General features: G+C 43.7%; 1 protein-coding gene across 4 annotated transcripts in view; it reads right to left on the minus strand.

The window, feature by feature from the left end:
* The window catches only part of si:ch73-138n13.1 (titin homolog), a 42,987-nt gene that overhangs the window by 5,325 nt on the left and 14,961 nt on the right, over nucleotides 1–22,701 (minus strand). For all 4 annotated transcript variants that reach the window (XM_065026579.1, XM_065026578.1, XM_065026580.1 and 1 more), the window contains 3 exons: nucleotides 7,102–7,217; nucleotides 2,760–2,925; nucleotides 2,490–2,661 (listed from right to left, as the gene is read on the minus strand). In XM_065026579.1, the coding sequence (XP_064882651.1) occupies nucleotides 2,490–2,661; nucleotides 2,760–2,925; nucleotides 7,102–7,217 (454 nt within the window). The remainder of the gene's footprint in view (nucleotides 1–2,489; nucleotides 2,662–2,759; nucleotides 2,926–7,101; nucleotides 7,218–22,701) is intronic.

Here is a 22,701-nt window from a genome sequence, read left to right on the forward strand (position 1 = left end):
GACCTCTTGACCTTTCCTTTTACAGCTGCTTATTTTCTAGTTGGTATGTATACTTAGTTCAAAAATCTACTGCTGATTTTATTATTTTGTTTGTTATGTTAATTTATTTTAATTGAAGAGGTTAATGTATATTTATTTTAAGTTATTCATTAATGTTAAGAGAATTTTCTATTCAAGAACATTAACATTACGTTTAGACTGTAAAAAGATGGCCTTTAGCACATTTCTTATAGAGGGTATCAGTCTTGTATCAAATAGTGAATTCCACAGAATGTTGAATGCACAGTGTTATATTTTCACAGCTCACTGTCAGTAAATATCCTACAGTAAATATTGGACTACAAGAGAGTTGCAAGCCTGCAAAGGTAGAGTTATTTAAAGCTTTGAATGGGTCGATTGGGTTCTGGAGGTGTATGGTTACAGCAATTACGCAGGGTTGGTGTGGCCCAATGTGATATCTTTTCATGGGGCCCAAAAGCCCTGGCGGCTCCCCTGTTTGTAACTGTAGAATGATAAAGCACATGCACGGCAGCATTAGTTAGCCTAGCTAGCTAACGTTAGCTAGCTTAACTAGCTTCTTGTTCCGGTTTGATGCAGTCCAAGACAGGTACTCTGTAATCATATTTGATGATTAATAATCTAGCTGTGGCAGCTATTAGTCTACTACAGCACGAGTTGGCTTGGTTGATTTTTATCTCTCGCCCTCCCTCCTCATGTCACTTGTTCACAGTATGGCCCCTCCCCCGCATGCTAGAGAGGCATCTCTCTCCCTCCTCTCGTGCTGTATCAGCTCCGGTTAATAAAGTAGCTTTAAAAAAATGACTTTTCTACTGCTTCCCTCACTCGGATTGGACCCGGTCTGGGTCCGACCAGGTCTATACGGAACGTGTCTAGTTGTCCTTGGGCACGGTTCTCGCTCTATATTATCATTTTCTTATTTATGCATATCGGGTCTGGGTGGGAAAGCCCCAGGTCCATTTCGGAACGAGTCCAAAGACTAGTCTCCGGGTTTAAAACAGACTCTGGGACAGTTCTGGGACGACAGATCCAAAGTTCATACAACCACTGCCCATTAAAAAAGCTGATGCAACAGATCAGACCGTTTTAGCTTAAAAAGTTGTACATCTTCATATTAAAAGCTCAAAAGTGCGCACATAGCTGGAGGCTATGCCAAAATGTTATCAAATGCAATTAACGGGAAAACACCATTCTCAAAAGTGCAATGCACGCATTAGCAGTTTCATATGACAGAGATGAAAATATCTGTTAGAAATATAAGAGGAGAGATCTAAATATGCATCAACTAGCATGAATGCTAATATGACTAGGATTTTGCCTTTGGCTGCAGGACAATGAAATAAAGTTGATTTGAACCAATGGAACATGAAAAATATAATCTGGTTTCAATGTCATATTGAGTGTTAATAAAATAACTCCCTCAACATTCCTATGGTCATATTTTGGCTAGGCTACTTTGAAACAAGGCAAGACAAGCTTAATAAAATTACATAAACTTAATTGTTTAAAACCTGAACGATTAATGGTTTAAATAGTTTCAAAATGCTGACTGTCTCCACTCAGCCTCAAGGTGGGTGATGTGCGGTGATCAACAGGTCTTTCACTCTCCCGTCTTGTGATCATTTGATCTAAATAAACCGTGCATGAGGTCAACAGCCCATTAGATGTTCATGTTAATTATCCTCCATTATAGGTGTCAAACACGACTGGCGTTTAGCCTATATTTATGTCATTAAAAGTCTCATTAAAGTTTGGCACCTCCCTCATGTCAGCATCAGTTTGGACATGAGGCTGTAGCACTTAGGCCTTTATTGATGTACATGAAAAATAGATTTGAATATTATTCCAATGTCGGCCTTTCTGCATGATATTGTGATTTGTGCAACGTTTCAGACGAGTCGAATCTATATTCTTCTTGTCGGGCATTTTTTATTTTTTAAAAGCGTTAATGTGGAGCCATGAGCCCAAATATTTTTGTTTGCCATAATTACATAGAAACATTACAAAGCATGGTCATTTTTAAAACAAGGACTGTATTAGTAAGAAGTATTGTGAGATATTGCTCAATTTCTTTTCGTTGTTTGTGACCCGAGCCTTTGAACAGAAATTTCACCACGAGGCAAATGTTCAGCTGCCCCTTTAAGGGCAGCAGGTTACCGTGGTAACATGGCCACATAAGTGGTGTCACGTGTGTCTAAGATTTTGAATCTGACTAACAAACATCGAAGAACAAACAAAAATGGGAACAAAAATGTAAATAGCCAAAACAACAGGCAGTTTGGCTGCGGAAGGTGGGATATAGGATTCACATTCCTTTGTGCGATTAGCAGATATGAAACCAACGTGGCTGGTAAAATAGACATTCCTACCCGCTAATACCAAAATCTACCCTCATTTGGTGGGTGGCGGGTGTTCATTTTATGCCCTGGAGATATGACAGTGTCTACATGAGAACAGAGTCCTAGCCTGACCTGTTGAGTCTCGGGAGCGCCAGTCCTCAGTGGGCGAGGTCTGTCCCTCAGGGTGTACAGACATAGCAGCAGTCTGACGAGCCACCCTGGAGGGGCGCGAACGTGGCCCCCGCATCTTACTCAGCTGCACCCTGGAGCGCAGAGCACTGGAGTCCAGTAGGATGGTGGAGGCCTGGAGAGAGGGAGAAACAGATAAACACACAGACACACGAGAAGCAAATCTGACTGTTACACTGATACGTCCTTTCAAAAGGTTGGTGTCAGTCTTACCTCAGGGAAGGGGAGTAGTTGCATCTCGGGCTGGACCGAGGGGGAGAAGCCATCTGGAGTGTCCAGGTCGTTGTGTGTGGCATGTTCCCCTGGTGTGTGGGGCGGAATGGGTTTCCTAGGCGACTGGCTGAGGTTGCTGTCTGAGGTGGGCGTGGCAGGAGTCAGGCTACAGGAAGGACAGACATGACTAGTACTTTAGGCTACCGTCCTTAAAGTCTTTATATGCAGCCAATGCCACTGAGAGAACAACGTGACAGTGTCTACTAGCTTGGTGTGGCTGAGTCATATTCTCCTGTCTGGGTTTACTGTAGGCAGGGGCATCAGAATTCAGAGGATGTACTGGAAGACACAATGGATGACCGGGCAGACTCCTGCTCCACTTGACCACAAGCTCCTCATTTCAGATTGAAGGTAGCAAACACTGCTGAGTCACAATACTGTACATGACCATACTATTTGGTGATTATTCCATCCAGAGAGTTGGATTCATATGACAATGACCCACTGCCTTTTAATAGTCACGTATATCGTATCTTATCTGAAACTCTTACAGTATCCATTCATTTCTACAAAACATTTTCCAGATTTTCAACCTGGGTGGAGTTTGTTGCTGTGATACCTTCTCCTGGCCACAGGAGGTCAGTGGTACGCCAGCCTGCTGAGCGAGACAGACTCAGGCTATTTTGAGAGCTGGAGTATAGTAAAGCAGGTTTCAGTGAGCTACTGCTCCTAGACCACACAGTGTCAGGAGGCCTGGGATGCTATTGTATCTGTACAGTTAGTACCTATAGATACCATAGTATCTGTTTATTTCAACATCGGTAACTGTGCCTGAGACTTGAAAGAGAAGCTTGTGGGTGTTATATGCAACAGCTGGTGCACAATCTCTAATGTTAAGGAAGTCTTGAGGTTTTGCTCACCGGAGTTAGTATACATTATGATACACTATTTACCAAGAGAGTTTTCATCCATCTTTTTCGTAGCTGTCTATTTACCACCACAAACCGACGCTGGCACTAAGACGGCACTCAACGAGCTGTACACCGCCATAAGCAAATAAGAAAATGAACATCCAGAGGCAGCGTTCCTAATGGCCGTTGACTTTAATGCAGGGAAACTGAAATCTGTGTTACATCATTTTTAACAGCTTGTCACCTGTGCAACTAGTCAATAAAACATTTTTAAAAAATTCTAGATCACCTTTACTCCACACACAGAAACGCATCTTCCTCACCCTCCTTCTGGCAAATCTGACCATAACTCTATCCTCCTGATTCCTGCTTACAAGCAAAACCAAAAAACAGGAAGTACCAGTAACGCGCTCAATATGGAAGTGGTCCAATGAAGTGAATGCTAAACTACAGGACTGTTTCACTAACAAAGACTGGAATATGTTCTGAGATTCATTTGATAACATTGAGGAGTTTACCACATCAGTAACCTGGTTTATTATTTTTTTGTAACAGTATTTTTATTGGAATTTCACAATTTTCACCCATATTAAGAGATACAACAACAGAGACAAAGCACTCAGAACAAAAACAAGAAAAACAGCACCCACTTACACATATTTACGTGCATATATATATACACATACATACACACACATATACGCGCACGCACACACACACCCATACATACGTACACCATTTTCCTCTTCCCGCTCGGTGCTTCTCTCACCCCATCACCATCATTGCGTCTCTCAATACATACCTTTTAAACAAACTTACAAACAGAAATTAAACAAAAAAGCTCAGTTTAAACCAAGAGGTTAGGTTCCACACATGGAACGTACAGTGTAGTTCTGAAATACATAGATCCCCGCCATTCTAAGAGAATCCTTGCAGCATAATAGCTGATACATCAGGTCACCGGGTTTATTAATAAGTGCATCACTGACGTTGTCCCCACAGTGATCGTAGGTACATATCCCAACCAGAAGCCATGGATTACAGGCAACATCTGCACTGAGCTAAAGGCTAGAGGTGCCACGGGACACTAATAAGAAATCACGCTACGAACCCCCTGCGCCACCAAACAGTCAAAACGTCAATAAAGGACTAAGATCGAATCCTACTATACCGTTTCTGACACTTGTTGGACGTGGCAGGGCTTGCAAACTACCACGGATTACAAAGGGAAACCTAGCCGCGAGTTGCCCAGTGACATGAGCCTACCAGACAAGCTAAATTCCATTTATTATCGCTTTGAGGAAAGCAAGACTGAACCATGCATGAGAGCACCACCTGTTCCGGATGAATTTGTGATCTAGCTCTCCGTAGCCAATGTGAGTAATACCTTTAAACAGGTTTACATTCACAAGGCCGCGGGGCCAGACGGATTACCAGGACACATAGTGAGAGCTTGCGCTGACCAGCTAGCTAGTTTTCAACCTCTCCCTGACCTAGTCTGTAATACCTACATGTTTCAAACAGACCACCATTGGTTACCTTCATGTTCTTGGGCACATGGACTATCTAAATTACTTTTGCCCCATAGCGCTCACATCTGTAGCCATGAAATGCTTTGAAAAGCTGGTCATGGATCACATCAACACCATCATCCCAGACACCCTGGACCCAGTCCAATTCACATATCGCCCCAACAGATGACACAATCTCTATTGCACTCCACACTGCCCTCTCCCACCTGGACAAGAGGAACACCTACATGAGAATGCTGTACGTTGACTAAAGCTCAGTGTTCAATACCTTAGTGCCCTCCAAGCTCATCATTAAGCTCAGGACCCTAGAACTGAACACCTCCCTCTGCAACTGGATCCTGGACTTCCTGACGGGCCACACATACAACACGCTGACCCTCAACAAGAGGGCCCTTCAGGGGTGCGTGCTTAGTCCCCTACTGTACTCCTTGTTCCCCACGACTGCGTGGCCACGCACGACTTCAACACCACTATTATGTTTGCTGACAACAACTGTGGTTGGCCTGATCACGAGACAGCCTATAGGAGGGAAGAGGTCAGTGACCTGGTAGTGTGGTGCCAAGACAACTCTTCCTCAACGTTAGCAAGACAAAGGAGCTGATTGTTGACAACAGGAAACAGAGGGCCGAGCACGCGTCGACGGGACTGCAGTGGAGAAGTTCGGGAACTTCAAGTTTCTCTGTGTCCACGTCACTAAGCACCTATCATGAGCCACACACACTAACACAGCTGTGAAGAGGGCACGACAACGCCATCCTCCCCTCAGGAGCCTGAAAAGAATTGGCATGGGCCCTCAGATCCTCAAAGTTCTACAGCTGCAGCAATGAGAGCTTCTTGACTGGCTGCATCATCGCTTGGCATCTGAAGGCACTACAGACGGTAGAGCGTACTGCCCAGTACATCACTGGGGCCGAGCTCTCTGCCATCCAGGACCTCTATACCAGGTGGTGTCAGACGAAGGCTCTAAAAATTGTCAAAGACTCCAGCCACCGAAGTTATTGACTGTCCTTCTGCTACCGCACGGAAAGTGGTTCCGATGCAGCAGGTATGGAACCAACAGGACCCTGAACCTCTTTTATCCCCAAGCCATAAGACTGCTAAATAGTTAGTTAAATAGTTAACCAACAGCTAACCGGACTATCTACATTGAGCCTTTTGCTCTTTTAACTCATTACATACGCTGCTGCTACTGTTTTATCTATCCTGTTGCCTAGTCACTTTATCCCTACCTATATGTACATATCTACCTCATTAACCTCGTACCCCTGCACATCCACTCTGTACTGGTACCCCGTGTATATGGCCAAGTTATCATTACTCATTGTGCATTTATTCCTAGTGTTATTATTTTTCTATTTGCCTTTTTCTCTCTCTGCATTGTTAGGAAGGGCCCATAAGTCAGCATTTCACTGTTAGTCTATACCGGTTGTTTACGAAGCATGTGACAAATAAAATGTTATTTGATTTATGTTGAGATTACCATCATTAGCCATAATGGTAGGACAGCAGAGAATCAGTTCCTGGGGCTAACTATCCACTTTGCCCTATTTAGAAGGATGGATATAACATGACTCAGTGACTTTGTCGAAAAGGTCAATGCTGCGCCGGCAGAACACATGATAGAGTGCACCCATTCGATACTACTTATCGATCCAGGCAGTGTTCAATTTCAAGCTCAAACGAGTATTGTATATTTAGAGTGAGAAATGAATCGGCACAATTTGAGAGGCATTCAGAACCAGCGATGTCGGGATGTCCTGATACCAGGGTACAGCCTCAGGGGAAATTAGTAATCATATTGAGGAATGAGGATCCGCATATTAGTAACCAAAAACAGGAGCACACCATGTTTCACAAGTGTTGGCCCAGGCCACAGCAGCCATGTGTGTGTGTATTCACCTATCGTCAGTGCGCAGTCCCGTCTCCCAGGTCCCATACTGGCTGTCTGCCTCGTGGACCAGTGTGTCGATGTCACGCCCCTCTTCCTCACCATCCACACTCTGCTTCAACTGCTCCTGAAAGAGAGATGGACAGGGAGAAAATGACAAGTCAGTCAAAAAGGAGTAGAAGTGTATGTACCATTGGAATATCAATAGAAGGTCAGAGAAAACAGATTCCAAAATGACAGAACTGGATTCATCTCTGCTGGACTGAATAAAAATATCAAGGCTTCTTATTGGATCTTGGTTGAAGCCCCACCCAGCCTACAGTAACAGACAATTGGCCAGCTGTGTCGGTGAGTGAGGTGCTGGTCCTGATAACCATGTATTGTGTGGCTATGGCCAGACCTACAGTGGGTGAGCAGGATAATGAGAGGTAATGGGATGAGCTCATAGCGACAGGGACAGAGACTGGTGAGCCACTGTGCGTTTGTTATCTACTGAACCGTGTCTCTTTTAATGAGGATGCTACAGAGGGCACACTGTCCTAATACCACTCACTCCTCCTGTGTATGCATTCAAGACTGTGAGCGCACGCACACACGCACAAGCAGAGAAATCTCGCTGAACTTACATGATCTCTATTGACTTCCATTGCATCGTGTTATACAGATGCACTGTTGCACCACAACACAATAGGCTGTCTATAGAGAATGATGGAAGGAAATGTAATAGGTGTTTTGTTTCTTGTCACTGCACGGGAGTGAGAGCGAGGGCCAGAGAGAGAGAGAGGGAGAAATGGAGAGAAATAGCGAGCGAGAGAAACAGACCAACAGTACAGGATGTCATTCATCATCAATGCCTTTCCTGACAGGAAGAAAGAAGGTCAGGGTGAACAGTGAGAAAATGAGAAAATCCCTCCATCTGAGAAAGCAGTGTACTTCCTCCTCTTCAGGTTTAACAGCCCTAAATAGGAGTCCTCTCCACATCACAGCATAGGCTGGTTTTCAAATCCACACCGTGATCTCTCAGGGCCAAATCTGTCTTTAGCTGTTAAACAAGTATTAGAGTTCCAGTTCCAACCATGGGTTTGAACATGCTGGTCACATGACAATGAAACAGGCAGGTTAATCCAGATACATACTTAGCCTTTCAAACAGACCAGGTTGGTTCAGTGCTCCAGCACAGCTACCTTTATCGACTCGAGGCCTTTATTGAGAAAAAGAGGAGTAACAATAGCAACAAAGTAGAGACCTTGTCATGTCTTGTCTGAGGCAGGAATTATTTATGTCAAAAAAAACAGTCACACTTCATAAAACCCCTTTATAATATAATGACTTTCAGCCCTAAGGGTCTGTGAACACAGCTAATGCACAGGACTAAGCATGTACCATTCAATAAGAAAATCTCCTGTAATCTAAATTCCGCGAACACCTACCATATCCACAGTGTACGTGGATGAACACACCCAAACACACCCTCACTTAGTGTTTGCCACTCCCGAGGCTACCCTGTTACCTGTCAACCAAACAATAGCAGCAAGACTGAGAGGGTTAAGAAATAGCATGGACTGGCTGACTACTAGTGCTGCTGAAAGCCCTTCAGTATTGACAATGTGAGGGTGTCGGCTCTGCTATCAACAATCTACTGGATACAGGGACAGAACAGGCCTGCCAGGCACCTTATCTGGTAAATAGGTTTCTTTCTGGCTGTGATTTTGAATCGGAATGGTAGTGAAGCGGACTTTTCCTTAACATGAGCCCCCCCCGTGGACAGGAAGGGTGCGTCAAGGGAAACGACAGAACAATGAGCGGATGAATGGAAGGAGAGAAAGGGTTGACCACCAAGGGAGATTGTCAGTCAATCTGACATGTGGCTAAAGAATTTGCAGCACCTTGGAAAGTTAGACCAAACAGACATCACAGCTCTGAATAATAACAGCCTGCCACGATTACACCATCACAGACATCACAGCTCTGAATAATAACAGCCTGCCACGATTACACCATCACAGACATCACAGCTCTGAATAATAACAGCCTGCCACGATTACACCATCACAGACATCACAGCTCTGAATAATAACAGCCTGCCACGATTACACCATCACAGCTCTGAATAATAACAGCCTGCCACGATTACACCATCACAGACATCACAGCTGAATAATAACAGCCTGAATAATAACAGACATCACAGCTCTGAATAATAACAGCCTGCCACGATTACACCATCACAGACATCACAGCTCTGAATAATAACAGCCTGCCACGATTACACCATCACAGATATCACAGCTCTGAATAATAACAGCCTGCCACGATTACACCATCACAGATATCACAGCTCTGAATAATAACAGCCTGCCACGATTACACCATCACAGACATCACAGCTCTGAATAATAACAGCCTGCCACGATTACACCATCACAGACATCACAGCTCTGAATAATAACAGCCTGCCACGATTACACCATCACAGACATCACAATAATAACAGCCTCTGAATCACAGACATCACAGCTAATAATAACAGCCTGCCACGATTACACCATCACAGATATCACAGCTCTGAATAATAACAGCCTGCCACGATTACACCATCACAGATATCACAGCTCTGAATAATAACAGCCTGCCACGATTACACCATCACAGACATCACAGCTCTGAATAATAACAGCCTGCCACGATTACACCATCACAGACATCACAGCTCTGAATAATAACAGCCTGCCACGATTACACCATCACAGACATCACAGCTCTGAATAATAACAGCCTGCCACGATTACACCATCACAGACATCACAGCTCTGAATAATAACAGCCTGCCACGATTACACCATCACAGACATCACAGCTCTGAATAATAACAGCCTGCCACGATTACACCATCACAGACATCACAGCTCTGAATAATAACAGCCTGCCACGATTACACCATCACAGATATCACAGCTCTGAATAATAACAGCCTGCCACATTACACCATCACAGATATCACAGCTCTGAATAATAACAGCCTGCCACGATTACACCATCACAGATATCACAGCTCTGAATAATAACAGCCTGCCACGATTACACCATCACAGACATCACAGCTCTGAATAATAACAGCCTGCCACGATTACACCATCACAGACATCACAGCTCTGAATAATAACAGCCTGCCACGATTACACCATCACAGACATCACAGCTCTGAATAATAACAGCCTGCCACGATTACACCATCACAGACATCACAGCTCTGAATAATAACAGCCTGCCACGATTACACCATCACAGACATCACAGCTCTGAATAATAACAGCCTGCCACGATTACACCATCACAGACATCACAGCTCTGAATAATAACAGCCTGCCACGATTACACCATCACAGACATCACAGCTCTGAATAATAACAGCCTGCCACGATTACACCATCACAGACATCACAGCTCTGAATAATAACAGCACAGACATCACAGCTCTGAATAATAACAGCCTGCCACGATTACACCATCACAGACATCACAGCTCTGAATAATAACAGCCTGCCACGATTACACCATCACAGACATCACAGCTCTGAATAATAACAGCCTGCCACGATTACACCATCACAGATATCACAGCTCTGAATAATAACAGCCTGCCACGATTACACCATCACAGACATCACAGCTCTGAATAATAACAGCCTGCCACGATTACACCATCACAGACATCACAGCTCTGAATAATAACAGCCTGCCACGATTACACCATCACAGACATCACAGCTCTGAATAATAACAGCCTGCCACGATTACACCATCACAGACATCACAGCTCTGAATAATAACAGCCTGCCACGATTACACCATCACAGACATCACAGCTCTGAATAATAACAGCCTGCCACGATTACACCATCACAGACATCACAGCTCTGAATAATAACAGCCTGCCACGATTACACCATCACAGACATCACAGCTCTGAATAATAACAGCCTGCCACGATTACACCATCACAGACATCACAGCTCTGAATAATAACAGCCTGCCACGATTACACCATCACAGATATCACAGCTCTGAATAATAACAGCCTGCCAGACATCACAGCTCTGAATAATAACAGCCTGCCACGATTACACCATCACAGACATCACAGCTCTGAATAATAACAGCCTGCCACGATTACACCATCACAGACATCACAGCTCTGAATAATAACAGCCTGCCACGATTACACCATCACAGACATCACAGCTCTGAATAATAACAGCCTGCCACGATTACACCATCACAGACATCACAGCTCTGAATAATAACAGCCTGCCACGATTACACCATCACAGACATCACAGCTCTGAATAATAACAGCCTGCCACGATTACACCATCACAGACATCACAGCTCTGAATAATAACAGCCTGCCACGATTACACCATCACAGACATCACAGCTCTGAATAATAACAGCCTGACATCACGATTACACCATCACAGACATCACAGCTCTGAATAATAACAGCCTGCCACGATTACACCATCACAGACATCACAGCTCTGAATAATAACAGCCTGCCACGATTACACCATCACAGACATCACAGCTCTGAATAATAACAGCCTGCCACGATTACACCATCACAGACATCACAGCTCTGAATAATAACAGCCTGCCACGATTACACCATCACAGACATCACAGCTCTGAATAATAACAGCCTGCCACGATTACACCATCACAGACATCACAGCTCTGAATTACACCATCACAGACATCACAGCTCTGAATAATAACAGCCTGCCACGATTACACCATCACAGACATCACAGCTCTGAATAATAACAGCCTGCCACGATTACACCATCACAGACATCACAGCTCTGAATAATAACAGCCTGCCACGATTACACCATCACAGACATCACAGCTCTGAATAATAACAGCCTGCCACGATTACACCATCACAGACATCACAGCTCTGAATAATAACAGCCTGCCACGATTACACCATCACAGACATCACAGCTCTGAATAATAACAGCCTGCCACGATTACACCATCACAGACATCACAGCTCTGAATAATAACAGCCTCACAGCTCTGCATTACACCATCACAGACATCACAGCTCTGAATAATAACAGCCTGCCACGATTACACCATCACAGACATCACAGCTCTGAATAATAACAGCCTGCCACGATTACACCATCACAGACATCACAGCTCTGAATAATAACAGCCTGCCACGATTACACCATCACAGACATCACAGCTCTGAATAATAACAGCCTGCCACGATTACACCATCACAGACATCACAGCTCTGAATAATAACAGCCTGCCACGATTACACCATCACAGACATCACAGCTCTGAATAATAACAGCCTGCCACGATTACACCATCACAGACATCACAGCTCTGAATAATAACAGCCTGCCACGATTACACCATCACAGACATCACAGCTCTGAATAATAACAGCCTGCCACGATTACACCATCACAGACATCACAGCTCTGAATAATAACAGCCTGCCACGATTACACCATCACAGATATCACAGCTCTGAATAATAACAGCCTGCCACGATTACACCATCACAGATATCACAGCTCTGAATAATAACAGCCTGCCACGATTACACCATCACAGACATCACAGCTCTGAATAATAACAGCCTGCCACGATTACACCATCACAGATATCACAGCTCTGAATAATAACAGCCTGCCACGATTACACCATCACAGACATCAACATGACCTAAGAGACCTTTCATCAATCATGTAAATGTAGGCTAGTTAATTATAACACCCACTCTCTTAATTTAATCCAAAATGACAACTTTGGGTTGATGAAGGGCTATATAAATAAATTTGATTTGATGTGCTGAAAATATGTTATAGCCCATTTTGTCCAGCAGACAAATTACAATTTTCACCTAAGCTCACATGACTATTTTGCTGACTGTGCTTTGGAACGAGCTACCAAAGGACATGAAATTGACTTTAAAAGACTGGGTAGAAACTATGGTGGACAATGAAGTGGGGGGGCTTTCAATGTTTTGACCCCTAGATACACTAAACCTCTCCAAAGCATCTTGTCTGGTCAATGTGCAAATTCATGTTTTTAAACTGTAGTGTTTTATGTTGTAAATGTGCCCTTGTATGAAACTTTATGTTCTGGTAATTTGGCCAGGTCTCTAATAAAATTAAAAAATATATTTTTAATCTCAATGAGACCAACCTGGTAAAATAAAACTGAAGGCCTAGTGAGTTGGACATGTTATGAATCTAGTTCCGTAATGCAAACTGGAAAAGAACAGTTCATCTCTATCACGTATAATGGCCATTCACAATTCTCTATGAATGAGGAAGTGCTGTGCAGCTCCAACACATTTAACATATGGTCATGCTGCCTGGAAGCAGACAACAGAGCAGGCCGGTTAGTTAGTGCAGGTACAATGAACCCAACACGAACACAACAGAACACACATCACACCAGCCCCACTCTCCTGCTCCAACCCCTCTGGGTAGGAATGTTGAACAGTTAACACACTCATCATTAACAGACTGGTCAATGACGACCCTCTGCAGCTATCCTAACATGACTACAGATCCCATGAGCACGAATCCCCTGTCAACAACAGAGCAGCACTCCAGTCACATTTTACAGAGCTACCAAAACACTGACCTCTGATAGAGAACTGAAAAGGACATGTTTAGGGTATTTAGTTCAGTCATTATTACATAAGTACAATGCTGAGAATACAGAGCACAACAGAATGTTAGTAAAACCTGAATGACTTGGTTTAAGAACTTTTATAGGGATACTTCGGGATTTTGGCAAAGAGACCCTTAATCTACTTCCCCAGAGTCAGATGAACATGTGGATACCATTTTTATGTCTCTGTGTGCAGTTGAAAGAAGTTGCTAACAAGCGTTAGCGCAATTGCTAACAGGTGTTACCATGGACTTCCAGTCATTATGCTATCTGTAGCATTGGCTGGCAAAACGACCCCCTAACTTACTTCATACATGACAAAGAGACACAAAAAATGGTAGCCACGAGTTCATCTGACTCTTTCTTTTCTAAAATCCCAAAGTATCCCTTTAAGACCAGGCCTGGCTGATACAGGCTGCAGGTCTGGGTCCAGACGGAGAGGTGGTGGGTTCAGGTCAGCCTGAGGGAGACCAGGGCCTATTAGAGGTATCTGGATGATCCACCAGCTGACTCTCCGGTACTGTACGGACAACTACACAGGCTCCAGCTAAAAAGGACACACGTACCAGACAGAGAGTGAATCGGTAAAGGGCTGCCGTGTCTGTGGGGTTTCGTTTATGCGTTGCAACTGATTAGGATGTGAGGGTACAGGTGTGTGGACTTTCTGGGCATTAGATGCTGTGGAGGAGGGGGGCAGCTTTTTTAAAATACATTTTTGAAGTCATTTTTAGCAGGTGTTCTTATCCAGAGCGACTTACAGTATTGAGTGCATAGAACCCACAAGCGCCATGCTCTACCAACTGGGCCAAACGGGACCCAGCAGTACTGCAGCCCTTAATTGTGCAAATGCACCATCCATCCCAGCAGCCACACCTCCACCCCCCTGGTTCTTTCTCTCCACATCTCACTGGCCTCAGTGCTCTGACCATTCAGCACAACCACTCCTCACAGGCAGCACACACTGATTCTCCTGTTCAGTGACACACAAACAAGCTAGGCCTAATCTGTAAATCTTACATAAAATGCAATCAAACTGTATCACAACTTTTTTTATTTAAACTTTATTTAACTAGGCTTAAGAACAAATTCTTATTTACAATGACTGCCTAACCCGGCCAAACCGTAACCCGGACAACACTGGGCCAATTGTGCGCCACCCTATGGGACTCCAAATCACGGCCGGTTGTGATACAGACTGGAATCGAACCAGAGTCTGTAGTGACGCTTCTAGCACTGCGGTGCAGTGCCTTAGGGGGCTCCTGAGTGACAGCCGATCTGAACTTGAGCACCGTGCCAAGTTCAAATCACATTTTATTTGTCACATGCGCCAAATACAACAGAAAATGTTGTAAATTATGAGAAATCAATGTATTTTGAAAGACAAGATGTTGAGGATTATAATAAATACCACTTTGATGTCATACAAGGAAGTCAAACCCCTGTGAGTCCAAATCTGCACTTTACATTCCCATATAATAAAACTCATGTCATATACAGTGTTAACGTTTATGATCTCTGATGTACAGTTACAAGATGACATGGCGTCATACCCTGAGTTGTTCAGAACAGAATGTGTTTCTGTGTTTCTCTATTGTGTAGAAAATGAGCTGTGGACCACTCATCTGAATGCACTCATGACTCCATTCTATGATCACCAAAATTACTATCTGCTTCTCTGAACTGTCTTGTGAAAGACTAACACTGTAAGATCGTATTTTAGAACTTAGACAGTCATGTTGGCAATAGAATAAACTTAGACATGATGCCCACCTGACCCAAATGGCAATTCATAATGGTCAGTAAAAAAAACAGTAATTGTGTGAGGCCGGGGATGCAGGGTTGTGTTCCAAATAAAACAACTACACGTGTGTTCGCTCTAGTTCCTCAACGCCACAGCTAGGAGAGCTCTAAAAACACCTTTCTAGTTGAAGACTCTTCTTTGAGTCATCAAAGTACATGGAAGTGACTTAGGAACTGTGCACACTTTGGAGACAGCAGTTAGTCCTCTCAGTCAAACCCTTGTTATTATTTTGTCTTATGTTGCACCTACACCATATTTTCCAGGAAAATATCATGTTGCTGAATGTGTCCAGAGTATTTTCAGATTTCATTTTCAACAAACGAGGCGAAAAGTACATTAAATGTCAAATGCATAAAATCAACAGTGTAATGTTTGGAATCAGTCTCATATCAGGTGAACTATTGTGTCCTGAACTTTGGTCTAATAATTGCCCCATAATCTCAAAACTGTTCCCTTTCAATTGATACCATGTTTATGCATATGATTATCATATTTCTTCTGTAAGAAACATTTAAATTTAGCCCTATCCAGGCCAATTCTCACGAGTGTAAAGGGTAAAAACAGACCAGAGTTTAGGAGTGAGGGTCAGGGAGAAACCCAACTCCAGCCCACAGTAAACTATGACCTAAGCTATGACACTGCTGGAGTGGGAGCTATGGTGCAGACATACAGACTAAGGTTAGTGTTATGTCAAAGATGGTATCAGAGGAGGAGAGAGACAAGCAGTTGAGGCGCAGAGGGGGATGAGCACTGAGCAGCGAACAAAAGCAGAACATTCAGGAACTATCAGGATCAGAGAGAGAGATCACATGGCAACACAAATAGACAAAGACACAAAACACACAAATAGAGAAGGCCTTGACAAGTTTGAGGTGCTTGGAATGTGTAGTGACTGACGGGAGACCATTTGGTGGTGAGAGGGATTGATGGGGGGGGGGGTGTAAACAAAGTGTGTCTTACTGCGGTGGGGGTGTTGGGGGTGCTGCTCCCAGGACGCCTGCGTAGGGACAGGCGCTGCTGGCTGCGCAGAGAGAACCTGCGGAAAGAGTCCCGGCTGCGAGAGGCCAGAGAACGTAACGAGTTGGCCCTCTTGAAGCCACCAGGGCTGTCCTCGGCCCCCCTGCCCCCACGTTCCACCGCACTGGACACCACGCTGAGCGCCCCCTGCAGGGAGCGGCGTACATTCCCCATCCACCCAGACACCTGGGACTGGGCCACCGACAACTTGTCCCCCAGGTACTCCATCTCAGTTTAGATCAGATCACTAAAGGACCAACGTTGCAGAATGAAGTCTGGACAGAGCGCTCAGTCAGGCGGAGGTCCAGTAGCAGTCCAGTGTGTTAATATGGTCAAGGGAGAGTCCTTGAGCCAGATAGATGTCCAGGTTCAGAGCTGGTGTCCTGGATACTGCTGAGGTGCGTAGCTAGGTTAATGTTGCAGTAGCTGGGCTGTTTGGGAGAGATGGCACAGCCAGTCAGACGGCCTAGTGTCTCCAAAAACATGCAGCAATGCAGCACTTGGCTCCGGCTACAGACTCCGCAGTCCAGCGTCACTGTCCCTCGGTGCTTCTCAGTGAGCCTCTGTGCTGTCGAGTCCCACTGGTGCCATCATGACTCCATTTCAGTCCATCATCTGCAGCAATGGCCCTAGAATCTCAGACTAAGGTGAATTCTATTTAAACTGTCTGTTCTGTGAGATGCCTATTTCCATACACAGTTCTACAGAAGGGCAAGACTATGTAGCAGGGAACCCAAAATGGTATATAAAAGCTGTTCTACAGTTCCCCAGCTGGTAGAGACTCCGGTCACAGCAGATCTACTACTGCACCGTCTGCAAACAGGTTCTTCCCAGCCACATACTGATGGTCACCCTCAGTAGCAACTACAAAATCTCACACACATACCCCTCATACGTCAAACTTGACAGCGAGATCCTGAAGCCGTCGCTCTGACACGTCCGGAATCACAGAGGAAGACAATCCATGAATCTACCTCTCCCATGGTATCCACGCTGCGGTCGTCTTCCTGGTGGAAAACTTTACAGGAAAACTACAGTCCAGAAGAGAACAGCTGGTGTCAGGCAGACTGAGGGAGAGCTGTACTCATTCCTATTCCCGCTGAGTACCCAGCACACCAACAGCAGAGCCGTGGGTATAGAAGCACAAACAGGAGAGGAGATTGTGACGCTAATGTTGAATCCGTAAGAGACAAAACGAGACCAGCGCCCTCTGGTTCCTCTTCCCCTGCAGGTACGGGCAGGTGGAGAACAAATGCGTCAGTCTCTTGCTCCTAGTCCCCAGCGCTGCAGGACTCACGCTCAAGGAGAAACCTTTGCGAACTAAGTGAGGGAGGGGACAGAGGAGGCAGAGAGGGAGGGAGGAGTGGAGAGAGGGAGGAGTGGAGAGAGGGAGGGCCTGGATTTGCAGTGCAGGAGGGTGATATATGTTCTGCAGTGCTCGGTTTCTCTTGCCTGTTTCTGCTTGCAGTGCGAGAGAGAATTCTCACAGGCATAGTCAGCACTCGGCACAGGGCGGAAGGGGTGGGAGGACAGGAGGGATGGGGAACGTGTGTGTGTGATAGGAACTAAGAGTTCAAGTTCATGAGTGTATGTTTATGTTGTTTAGCCTATACCTTTAAATAGATAGAGAATGCATGCCTGAGAGGGAGTGAGAGTCAGAGAGAGAGAGAGGGGATGAGACAGGTGTGGCTGTGTGTGAGAGCTGAGACTGTGGCTGTCAGCCAGTCTGTCCGCAGCACAGTGAGCTCATGGTTAAAGAGAGGAATCATGACAGCGTGTCAGAGAGTTTGCTCCCTGACTCATGCAAACTGCATGTCAGATCAGAGTCTCTCCTTTCCCCTTTCAGAACTCCATCGTACCTACCAGAGTCATCTCTCTGAGTTAAGCCTTGGTATGTAAGATATACTCTGCAAGACAACCGTGGCACGTCAAACTGTGTCCTCTGGTGGGCGTCTGGAGAATAGTTCTGAGGAACATTGATCTAAAGCTACCAAAAAAACTGTCTCCCTCCTTGAACCATTCTATAGCTAGAAAAATCACAGTTCTCTCCACAAAAAACACAGACTCAAGTTTCATCAACACCAACTGACTACGGAGAAAACGTTTTTACAGCAGGAACGAAAATGCTAATTGTCCAGCAAAAAATATGACTCAAATATGCATCACCCAGTTTTTTTTTATGATGAAGTCACACTTGCACAACCAGCCACCGTGACAAAGCATATATAGGGCTAATATAACGTGCTTTGTTCAGACATATAATAGCCAGTAGCCACACATTCCTAGCTATACGAAGGCCTCTTTTAGTCTGTCCTCTCCCTTGCTTCTAGTGATGGGGGATCAATACACTTACATATTGCAATTATTATTTTAATATTGATACTTGGACTCCAATTATCATTATTTTTTTTTGCTAGCTAGTCGACGCTACCTGTGCCAAAACGCTGTTATAGCTTGTTCTCCAGCATCTTTTTAAACAATGAGCCAACATGTTTTCACCACTTTTATTTCCATGACTGATAAACTCCCTTTCTCATGCTGTCCCTTGTCCCTCCTGCTGCAGACTTAGTGAGAAATATATTTGGAACATCTAATTTCAACGACAGAAAATAGCAGTATTGAATCGCAATACATATATCGGCACCTAAGTATCATGATAATATCGTATTGTGAGGTCGGTCCTTGGCAATTCATAGCCCTACTTGCTTCCTTGCTCTCCCATCACTTACCCACAGCCAGTGTAGAAGCCTCAGACAGCAGGACAGCCTCATGTAGTACACCATGTCTCTGAGCCCGGCGACCATCTGTCTGTCTTTACCCCTCTTCACTTCCTCTGCCCTCTCTAACCATGGCATTAGTAATGATGTGATCATACCAGTGTGATCTCATGAGAGATAAGACACATTTCCCATAGTGCACTCTCATACCAGGCCTAACCTCCATACTGATACAGAAAAACACTAATCACAACAGCAAATCATTAACACGTGCTGATAGAAAAGCAATTTCCCATCTTTAATGAATCCCTTTGTTCCTCTAAACTGAAATGATATAAAACACCTACACCTTTTCCCACAACTTATGTCAGTAATTCAGTCTAGACCAGGTATTTCACACTGGCGTCTCCAGTTGCTCTACACAATTAAACACTAGAATCCCAGGGTTTCCATTGAGAAAATGTGGCGTCTGACATTTGACTGGCAACATTTTAATTGACTGGACATTTGAGAAATTTGCCAGACCCATGTACATTGATTGGGTGTATAACCTCATTAAGGCGTCCACCTACGGTGCTCAGAATGACAGAAATCAAATGTAAATGTCTTCACAGAACATGCAAGTCGAGGATGCAACGATGTGCGGTCCTTCTTACCGAATTCTGATGTGCACTTTGAAGATGTTAGAATAAGTGTCCATATTTACTTTCCCTCCGCCAACAAGAAGAGTAACAAACAGCTAAATCAGTAGCCAATGGCAATCTACTATCCCCCATAATAGAGAAATGTACCTATTCTATTGGTCAGCTTGTTAAGAAAGAAATACTCAATTCCAAACAGAATCTGGGACAGTTGTGGACGATGCATCCCAAATTCATAGAACCAGTAGGCTACATTAAAAAGAAAATAATCATTAAAAAGCTAAAATGAGCCAGATCAGAATGTTTAGCTTAAAATGTTCAAACTATTATTTCTTCACATTATAAGCGCAACAATCCACACAATATAATGCAATTAGCTAGAAAACACTGTTGTCAAAAGCACACCACATGCGAACGGTTTCATGTGACAGAGATGAAAATATCTGTTAGAAAGAAGGGAGATCTAATATGCAACAACTAGCACGGGTTGCTTAGTAATATGACTAGGATTGTGCCTCTGGCTACTGAGCAACCAAAGATAGCTTGTATAAAATAATTGATTTGGGCTAGGCTACTTTAAAGCAAGGTAAGACATGCCTCATAATATATAGTAAAACGTTCAGATTTTAAACAATTAAGTGTGTTTTCAAAATGCATAATGCCTCCAGCTCATTGTAAAGTGCTGTGTAATGCGCTGATGAGGCCTGCCTTCCGTTGTCTATGTATTTGCTGTTTGAGATGCTGTAGCAGCAGTTCATGCTGTCTGACAGATTTTCCGCTTAAAGGCTCTGTATGTGTGTGATAAATAAGATACATAACGAATATACTGTACACACGCCCCAATTTAATTCCACTAAATTATGCAAATGAACCTATAGACCATTAAGCATGACCAGTCATATGTATTTACATCCGCTGATATTGCCATCAATAAAGAGGCTAAAAATAATTATTTTGCAAATGGCATTTCTTTTAATAAAAAAAATCACAATACAAAAAAACGGCCAAAGCCGGCTATTACCGGCTCAAGGAAACCCTGTGGTAATTGCACCACTCAGGCTCTCAACATATTGTATTACACAACAACCACAGACCAGCAGGTGGTGACAGAAACACACGCAAAAACTCATCATGGAGTAACACTGGGATGGCAGCTGTGCCTTATCAAATCAAAGCTGAATTTGTTCCCCCATTCATTTTCTTCTGATCTAATGAATATATTGGTATGCTTATAAACATTTCCCTTTCAGCCATTTACACTTGGGCTGATATAAGCTTGTTTTGTTTCTGGATGGAATCCTTTGTAGCACAGGCTGATATGTAGACAGGTGCTTAAAACCTCTACAGGACCAGTGTCCCCCCCCCAGCGGGACGGTTTGGCTAATGTAGGCTAGTGTGATTAGCACGAGGTTGTAAGTAACAAGAACATTTCCCAGGACACAGACATATCTGATATGGGCAGAAAGCTTGGATTAAAAATGATTTAACTGCCCTGTCCAATTTACAGTAGCTATTACAGTGAAAGAATACGATGCTATTGTTTGAGGGGAGTGCACAGTTATGAACATGAAAATGTATTAATAAACCAAATTAGGCACATTTGGGCAGTCTTGATACAACATTTTGAACAGAAATGCAATGGTTTATTGAATCAGTCTAAAACTTTGTACATACACTGCTGCCATCTAGTGTCAAATCTAAATGGTCAAATCTAAGTCATATATTGGCCTTTCTCTTGCATAAAAAAAGCATGTTTTTTTCTTCTTTGTATTATCAGATCTAATGTGTTATTCTGCTACATTCATTTCACATTTCCACAAACTTCAAAGTGTTTCCCTTCAAATGGTATCAAGAATATCCATATCCTTGCTTCAGGTCCTGAGCTACAGGAAGTTAGAGTTGGGTATGTCATTTTAGGTGAAAATTGAGAAGAAAAAAAGGGTCCGATCCTTTTAAAGATGCACTACGCAGAAGTCGCTCCACCATTTCCTGGTTGCTAAAATTCTAATCGTTCGCCTAATTTCAGTTTATGTGACAAAACAAGCAAGTATAGTGTAGAGAATCATTGTACCATCTACACCGCGGTAAAATATATTTTCCATAAGCAAAAATATTGTATTTTCAGCTATTTGAAGCTCGTGTACAAAACTGAAAGTTAAAGACGGAAAAACCCAACTTAAAACGTGACGCATAGAAATAGCGCACATAGAACACATCTACCGCTTCTTGGACTTGCTTTCAATGAGAATGACAGATCTATAACTCACATTTTTATGTGAATTTTGTGGGTCACTCAAAAAGTTAAATATTGTAGCTTTAAATAAAAGTAATATCAATATCACTACAGCCAATTTCACAGCAGAGCATTCCTTCAGCTATGCAAACAGGATGCTGTCAAAGTGAGCAGTACATGCATGTATTAGCTAATGACAATCCTGAATTACAGACCTGAGAACATATCTGGCCTCAATTTCTCTGCTATGTGAGGTGAAAGAGGGTGGAGATGAGTGAGACCATGCCTTTCACATTACTCATCAACTCATTACTCCCAGTGCTCCACATAGCACTCAACTCTCCCAGTGAACTAACTGCATTCCTACTCCACCCTACTGTAACAAAACACACACACAACCAACCAACAAACCCAGCAACTGAACTGTTATATACAAGCTTATTTTTTTCCAAATAACTGGGGCCTTCTGTGAGAATCAGCTCGAAAGG

Source organism: Oncorhynchus nerka, linkage group LG13 (genome assembly GCF_034236695.1).
Source record: "Oncorhynchus nerka isolate Pitt River linkage group LG13, Oner_Uvic_2.0, whole genome shotgun sequence".
Classification (NCBI taxonomy): domain Eukaryota; kingdom Metazoa; phylum Chordata; class Actinopteri; order Salmoniformes; family Salmonidae; genus Oncorhynchus; species Oncorhynchus nerka.